The following is a 9,231-nucleotide window of genomic DNA, read 5'->3' on the forward strand; positions in this document are numbered from 1 at the left end:
ACTTTAACAAACTCCTCCTAGAGCTTTAATAAGATCAACATCAAATTTGGTCTGTCTAATCTAAAGGCCTTTGCAACATAAAATTACGAAGATCTACAGTTGGCGACCTGTCAAAATTTGGTGTTTTGCCATGAAAGTCCGATCTGCCCCAAGCTTCACATGTTTTATTAGAGTCCTGGCCTAAAGACATCTATGCTAATATTCAGTTAGTCATAGCGCCACCTGTTGGCAACAGGAAATGACATGCTTTGCTCTGTAATCCACTCCCTGAAACACATTTGTATATGCCATGAAGTTCCAAACATGCTAGAAACATGTTAAATCATGCAACACTTGGCTAAGTGCTAATGTATGCGATTAACGCCACGAAACGTGAAGTTGTTGTAACTCAGTCATACAATGTCAAATCTGCCCCAAACCTTACATGTTTGATAATGATAATAGTCCTGACCTGAAGACAACTACATGGCAATTTTCAGTGATAGTAAAAGCTGGCAGCAGGAAGTTTGGCGTGTCGAAATGACTTTGCTATTTTTTTTCCTATATTTACCTGCTTAAAGGTACAATCTGTAAAATTTTTGCAGTAAAATATCCAAAAACCACTAGGCTAGTGTTATATATTTTGTCCAGCTGATTACTAACAATATCTCTAATGTTTTCAACTACTTGTAAATCATGAGAAAATTCCCATTCTAAACAGTGACACGGGACAGTGCAGTCGCCTGTCAATGACGTCGGTTATCCTTTGTTACCGCCTTTACTGACGTAGAAACCACATGACAACAGTGCCGTGGACAAATGCGGAAGTAGTGTCTAGCGTCCAGCAAACCACTACCAGTTCCTTATTTACTTCTTGCACGTTTTATGGTGGATTGTGTTAATTATTTATGGAACATAATTACTGTTTACCATCTGCCGCTGGTTCTGTCGACAAGGACAGCTCCCGTAAACTCATGACCGGAAAAGCGGAAGCGGCGCCGGCGACTGTGTCATAATAAAAGTCCAGCTCCTCGTTCAGCTCCACAACACTCGCTCCTGCTCTGCTTCATACTACAGTAACGTTAATAATTGCATCCAATCCCTATTCTTTTGCACCGTCCGTTGAGTTAGAGACCACATGTCCCAAGTTTCCGCTCTAAAACTTGGCGTCATCAAACTACGCCTTTGTTTTGAATAGGCTTCTAGCGACCTCTAGCGGAAAAAATATCACAAATTGTACCTTTAAATGCATGTCTCCCACTATTCGCTGTTTTCCTAAGGCCACCGGTTGCGAGCGCGGCCCTTTCATCGCTGCTTGCAGCTTTAATTCCTATTGTTTTTATGTTTGATGGATGTGTGTGGTTGTTGCACTCGTATCTTGCATCTTTTGCAGCGTCTCAACTATGAAACTGCATTCTGAAAACACAGCGATTTTCAACGCAATAACGTATTTCTGAGTGAACAGCCGCTTAAGACTAGTGATGTGTTCTACATCACACAAGAATGGTGAATCGGACGCACCATCATGTGCTCGGATCATTTTCTTGTTTCATTGCTGAATTGTCAGCATGTCTAATTGTAATGTTTGCCAACATTTTTATTCAAAACTATGATTTCTTGATTTAAAAATAATAAAATTGTGGCAAAACATTACATTCAAATTAATCAGAAAAATCGCCCAGCCGTGACTGATTGATTGATTGACTGACTGATTGATTGACTGACTGATTGATTGATTGATTGATTGATTGATTGATTGATTGATTGATTGGTTGATTGATTGATTGATTGATTGATTGATTGATTGATTGATTGATTGATTGATTGATTTCACAAACAGCATTAGGGCCTCTGGGATTCAAGCATAAAGACAGTAAAGATAATCTTAAGGGTCAAGAGAACTATAGCATGTTGTTAAATAGCGCTTTGTGTTGTGAAATATTAAGCCTACTGCATTGTAGTGTGTCAGTAGCTTACAGGCATGATTATAATTCATAAACAATGAGTCCCATCATTAAAGGAAAAATGAAGAAGTCTCAAAGTTAGCCAGAGGCTCCGGTTAAGAGTTTAAACAAAGTTTGGATTACATTATCTGTTTGCAGTTGTTTGCAAGGACGTGATGAATGCTGTTCACAAGTAGACAACATGAGACAAACAACAGCTGATGTAATGTAAGATTACAAAGGGCGAACTGATTGTTTGTCCTCCAAACATGGATCTACCAGATGTCTTTATTCAAAGACTATGAGCAGCACACCACGTACACTGTAGCTCGCATCCATAATGAAACAGTGTTATGGCAATCGCATCAGCATGAATCAAACCGAGTTTTGTGGTTTGAGATATATATATATAATATATATATATATATAATGCAATGACATTTTAGGAGTGGAATAAGTGTCTAAATACTTTTTAGGGCCTCTGTTTGTATTCATGTGCACAAATAAAGCAGTTCATGACCCAGAATTTGCAATGAAACTTTATTCCAATGCAAAACAAATAATAAGCTGTCTCAGAGTTCCTCTTTGACTTATCTTTACTTTCTTTGCACTGTCAGATCAAGAGCGTGTTGATCATAAAGTGAAGGAGAACTCCATATAAGAGACAGAGGGCATTAGACATCATGAGATTCCTATACGTGGCGTGTGTCTGCACACAGTCATATGGGTGTGATAGAGAGAGTTTGTGTGTGTTTGTAAAGCACAAGGATACAGTCACCCTTGACTGGGAGAACATAGAGCTCCTCTGTTCACTGGAGAACTGACTCCTGTGTTCCTCTACTGACCCCTCTGCAAACATTAACCACCTAAAAGTTATTTATTAGGCTTGAATTCCCCATTATGTTCCTTGTGATAGTGTGCTATCACAATATTGATAAGGTTAGAAGGCCCTGAACGAAATCCATTTCCTTTAAGGAGTAATGGCTGTTGATTTTGGGATGGTAATGCAGCAAATAGGAAACATTTAAGAACTTTGGCTGACGTTCTGACAAGGTTATGAACAAACGTTCTTCCAGTATTGTTAATGGAACGTTCGTTCAAAGTTGTGGTCTTTAATAATGTTCTCAAAATGTTAGCACATAACCATTTATATAGTGTTCATGGAATGTTGTTGTCATGCCGTCATTTTACACCAAACGAACGCTGGATTTACTCAAAAGATGAACATGACGACACATGCTAGTGGATGAGTTGAATCAACTCCACAGCAACTACATCAATTTATCCACTAACCATTCAGAAACGTCTAAAAGTTGTAACTTCTTCCTGAGTCTCTCCATCAGTGTCGACTCCGGTTTGAACAATGTAAGGCTGAACACTTTCCTCATTTTGGCTGCGTGAGATTCTCCAGCTTTGTTGTTGTTGAGCTGTTAAAGCTCCGCCCTCTTCTGGAAAGCGGAGCTCATTTGCATTTAAAGGGACACACACACAAACGGCGTGTTTTTGCTCACACCCAAATAGGGGCAAATTTGACAAGTTATAATAAATGATCTTTGAGCTGAAACTTCACAGACACATTCTGGGGACACCGGAGACTTATATTACATCTTGTGAAAGGGCGTCATAGGTCCCCTTTAATGTCCGTATAACCAAGAATAAACTCTTAGTGTCCTTGTTACACGTTACATATATTTACTGTAGCGATAACTATAAATTATGCACAATTACATGCATCTGCATAGTTATAGTACATTTAGTTGGTTATTATTAGTCAGTAATTAAATGTATAATTACACTGTAACATGGACACCTTAAAATAAAGTGCAACCAATATTTTTAATTTATTTTTTCTAAATGGACCTTTTGAATGTTCAGAGAATGTTTTCAGAACTTAACAAAACGTTTTAGAACATATTTTTGTTTTCTGTATTCTGGTAAAGCAGCTGTAGTCTCTCACGGTGACCCGAATACCAAAACAGATGAAGTCACGTCCCAGCAACCATTACTTTATCATGCATTGATGCAGGCCAAGAATACTACACTGAATGAATGACTTTCTCTAGGGCCACAGAACCCAAGGAACAAGTTGTGTCTTTCACTATTTTTCTTTTTTTTACATTTATACTCTGTGTTGCACTGCATCTCACAGTGAATGACACCCATAAGCCCTTGTGCTTGTTAATTATGGATGTTTGGGCACAGAATGAAGACTTGGGCAGAAATCGACCGAGACTCAGAATCAGCCTGGGACCTTCCCTTGTGAAAAATGAGTGTTGAATGTAAACTTTTAGTGTACTTGAATATTTTTTAAAAAGTGAAAAGTGTACTTAAACTTAAAGAGAGTATGCTTTCATAACTATGTTTCTTAAAACACTTTAAATGCACTTATATATAATATACTATATTATACTACACTCTTTTCTTCCCTACTGTGAAGTATATCCTCATGAATTGCTTCTGGAACAAGAACAAATGTAGGGCGGGGCTTAATTTTGTCTGTGGCAAATTGATTGGATGGTTGTGGTTTACTATTGGTGGATCTCATGTGAGTGACAGGTTGCCCCGCCCTCGTTCCATTTTATCATTCTCCATGGGAACGTTACTTTTGAATGTTCTCTGATGTTCTGAAACAAATAGTAACATTTAAAAAAAAATGTTAGAAGAACGTCCAACTAAACGTTTCAGAAAAAAAACGTTCCATGAACGATGTATAAATAACGTTTTTTGTTAATGTGACTTTATGAAAGACCAGATAACTTTAAGTGAGTGTTCTTAATGTTACTGGAAGAACGTTTGCTTATAACTTTGAGAGAACCTTGCCAGAACGTTCTGAAAACGTTCTCTGTTAGCCGGATTTACACTCTAAAAAAATGCTGGGTTAAAACAACCCAAGTTGGGTTGAAAATGGACAAACCCAGTGATTGGGTTATTTTAACCCAGCGGTTGGGTTAAATGTTTAGCCAGCGTGCTGGTCAGTTTTATTAAACTTAACTATTGTTTAAAATTCATATATGGCTGACTTAAAATGAACTCAAAATATGTTGGAAATTAAAAATCAGACACATAATTACTAGAGGAAACAATAATAATCAAAAGGTGTACATTTATTAACAAGCAATTGAATAAATGTTTAGTCTTTAATTATTATCCATTAAACATATAAATAAATGTTAATTTCTAAAAATATTTTAGGTTTATTTTAAGCAATATAATCAGTTTTAAGCAATAGTTTGGTTAAATAAAACTACCCAGCAGGTTGGGCAAACATTTAACCCAACCGTGGGTTAAAACAACCCATTCACTGGGTTTGTCCAGTTTAAACACAACTTGGGTTGTTTTTAACCCAGCATTTTTTTTTTTTTTTTTACACTGTAAAAAATTATTCAAATCAACTTAATAAATGTGCTTCAGATAACAATATTTTGAGTTTCTGTTGATTAAATCAATCGCCTTCATTGAAAGAACTCAAATTTTGAATTTCAATGAACTCAGGTAACTTACTTTTTAAAGTTAAACCAGCAATTCTTTTTCTACAGGATAGCGTACACTTACTTAACTTGAACCCTGTTCAGAATGACTTCATTTCCTTCTAACGCACTGCAGAAGAACAGATGTTTTACGCAGCGAGTATCACAGAGTAAAGGAAATTCAGAGATAGACCCTAAGGCGGATCATACTGTAATTTCCCATCTGCACAACATGAATTTCCACCTCACAATCTAGAGTTTAGCTTATACAAGACATACTGCCTGCTGAGTTGCAATACTGCTACAGTTAATATGAATGTACAAAATTGTATTTCACTGTCTGCAACTGCTGCAGATACATCAACTTCTGTATTATAAAACACAAAAACAATTCTGTTATTTTCCAGGACAGTCATAGAGCTGTAACCATCGAGCTGTATGTTTTATTATTATGAGTTCCAATCCATGACCTTGACCTTGCTAGAGTCATGCACCGGTTGATCTGCGGGAGCACTAAAGCATCAGGGCCTTTGCTGACAGTGACATAACGCCGGCGTGAAGGTTTGATCCGATATAACAGACAGTAGTCAGTGACATAAAGAACATGTTTCACTGTGATGGTGCTGACTTTATTGTTTTTATTTACATGAAATAATTTGATTTAAGCTGGAAGCAGGAAAACATGCTCATCTTCATAATTCATACTACGAGTTTTATTTTACATCTCCTCTGTGTTAGTGCAAATTGATGTTTATGGCAGTGCTGGTGTCTTCTGGGATACTCTCTAATGTGAATGATCCTATCATTACTCTGCACAGGGAGATACAAATGATGAGAGTGTGAGACAAAAATCCATTCATTGTCTTCTTCAGCGATCTAATCTGGGCTCAGACACAAGCTCGGCTGATGTCCACGCTGAAAACGTGCCTGCTTAATTTTGCGCCTAACTGAGGATCAAGTTATTAGTCTGACAAGGTGGTGTTGTTGTCCAATTGCAATCTGCAAGTCAGTGCTGTCTCTGGGGAAATCCCGGTTTGGAAAGGGAGTGAAGGGAGTGTGAAGATGTCTCAGCCTAGAACAACACTGCGCCCTGCTGGACAAAACTCTCGACACATGAAGCCCAAAGAGGTTTACTTGTATTCATTGGTGCTTTATTTAAATTCATTACAGTCAAGAATCTGTATCACTGGTTTTATATCACACGTCTAAAATGTCTTTGAAAATAGTAACGATTTACACAATTCCCTTTTCATGTATATATTAAAGGAATCTGTGGCTCTTCAATGAATGTAATGCATTAATACTCACAAACCATGTTTCAGTGACCTGACGAAATCATTTCTACACATTATACACACAGTACAGTATTTCTGAAATTAAAACAAAATACATCAAATTGAATTAATGAAAAGAGAAACCTGTCTACTAGTCATTTATGATTACTAAATCAACATTTTTAAAAGCAATTTCATATTACACTCACTTGAGCAGTTTCAAGCAGATTAAATAATTTACACTCTAAAAAATGTTGAGTTAAAAACAACTCAAGTTGGGTTGAAAATGGACAAACACAGTGATTGGGTTAAATGTTTGACCCAACCTGCTGGGTAGTTTTATTTAACTCAACTATTGTTTAAAAATGACTATATGGCTGGCTTAAAATGAACCCAAAATAGGTTGAAATCAGACACATAATTACTAAAACATCAGAAACATAATCACTAGAGGCAACAATAATAATCAAAAAGTGAAAAATTATTAATAAGCAATTTCATAGATTTATTGTTTTATTAATAAGTTTAATGAATAATTATTAATGTTCATTTCCAACATACTTTGGGTTCATTTTAAACAAGCTATATAGTCATTTTTAAATAAAACTGTTCAGCATGTTGGTCAAACATTTAACCCAACCGCTGGGTTAAAAAAAACACATTCGCTGGGTTTGTCCATTTTTAACCCAGCATTTTTTAGAGTGTAGAATAACTAGCAAAAAATATATTCACTATAAAAATTTGCATCTTTAAAATGTTTAATCATTTAATCATTTTATAGACAAATGTGTTCACAATTTCTAGCTGAATTCATATTTTAGAAATATTAATATTTACCTTTTCAATTTCCAGGATGGTTTATATAATTTATTAAAATTTGGTTGTATGTTTTATATACATTATAAAAATTATACAACATTTGACAATTTCCTGATATTTCCAGGTTTTCCCTGATTGCAAATCTTATCAAATCTACATAAACTAATTTCTAATTTAATAGTTTCACATAACAGCAAAAATATACACAAAACACAAAACAAAGACACATTTAAATAAAAAAAAATTTAAAAAATCCGAAGCTTGGCTTGCTCCACCTCATATTCCGGCTACATCACGTCACGATCGATAACAGGTTTCCCGCTCGGCCTGGATCTATTGATTATTCATTGTTAGGTGGTGTTTTACATGGTGTTGTCGTAGGAGGGTGCGGAGTACGGCGGTGTCTGCGGGCCCTGCATGGCCCCGGTCGCTGCGCCCATAGCTGCCTGCTGAACGTGAGGGTTTTTCCAGGCGCCAGACACCCACTCCTCCTGCGCTTTACTCATGCTGCCTCCACTGCCTCGGTAGAAGTTATGAACCTGCCACACACAACACATATTCAAGGGCACGATTATTTAAGTGGAGAACATCTCAATAATAAGCAAGACATTAATATTAATCAGTAACAGTTTTATGTGGAAGTTTATTTCTGCCACAGAAAGGGCATTGTGACTTCTTTCCTCGCAAATAGTTTATATTGCACATTTCATACTTTCTTTCTAGAGATATAAACTTTATGTGAGATGTAAACAGTCAGAATTGCAAGATGTAAACTCAGAATTCCGAGAAAAATGTCAGAATTACGAAGTGTAAAAATATTCAAAGAAAAAAAGTCAATTCCGAAATGTAAAAAAAAATTCGGTAAAAAGGTCAGAATTGCAATGTGTAAAAATATTTGGAGGAAGATGTCAGAATTGCAAAATGTAAACTTATAATTCAATATATATATATATATATATATATATATATATATATATATATATATATATATATATATATATATATATATATATAAATTCAAGGTGTAAAAATATTTGCAAATAAAAGTCAGAATACCAAGAAAAAAGTCAGAATTGTGAGAAAAAAAAGTCAGAATTCCAAGACAAAATGTCAGAATTCCAAGACAAAAGTCAGAATTTCAAGACAAAAAGTCAGAATTTCAAGATGAAATGTCAGAATTCCAAGACAAAAAGTCAGAATTTCAAGACAAAGTCAGAATTCCAAGACAAAATGTCAGAATTCCAAGACAAAAGTCAGAATTCCAAGACAAAAGTCAGAATTCCAAGACAAAAAGTCAGAATTTCAAGACAAAGTCAGAATTCCAAGACAAAATGTCAGAATTCCAAGGAAAAAGTCAGAATTCCAAGACAAAAGTCAGAATTCCAAGACAAAAAGTCAGAATTTCAAGACAGTCAGAATTCCAAGACAAAAAGCCAGAATTCCAAGACAAAAAGTCAGAATTCCAAGACAAAATGTCAGAATTCCAAGACAAAAAGTCAGAATTCCAAGATAAAATGTCAGAATTCCAAGACAAAAAGTCAGAATTTCAAGACAAAGTCAGAATTCCAAGACAAAAAGTCAAAATTCCAAGACAAAATGTCAGAATTCCAAGACAAAAAGTCAGAATTCCAAGACAAAATGTAAAAATTCCAAGACAAAAAGTCAGAATTCCAAGACAAAAAGTCAGAATTCCAAGATAAAATGTCAGAATTCCAAGACAAAAAGTCAGAATTTCAAGACAAAGTCAGA

The 9,231-nt window shown here is 35.6% G+C and overlaps 1 protein-coding gene across 1 annotated transcript in view; it reads right to left on the reverse strand.

Moving 5' to 3' along the window:
- Positions 1 to 7,219: 7,219 nt before the first annotated feature.
- scamp5b (secretory carrier membrane protein 5b) overlaps positions 7,220 to 9,231 on the reverse strand; it is a 5,862-nt gene continuing 3,850 nt past the window's right edge. Inside the window, exon 6 of the mRNA XM_067388915.1 lies at positions 7,220 to 8,021. Within this exon, the coding sequence (XP_067245016.1) occupies positions 7,845 to 8,021 (177 nt within the window). The 3' untranslated portion in view covers positions 7,220 to 7,844. The remainder of the gene's footprint in view (positions 8,022 to 9,231) is intronic.

This window comes from Chanodichthys erythropterus, chromosome 7 (genome assembly GCF_024489055.1).
Source record: "Chanodichthys erythropterus isolate Z2021 chromosome 7, ASM2448905v1, whole genome shotgun sequence".
In the NCBI taxonomy this organism is placed as follows: Eukaryota; Metazoa; Chordata; class Actinopteri; order Cypriniformes; family Xenocyprididae; genus Chanodichthys; species Chanodichthys erythropterus.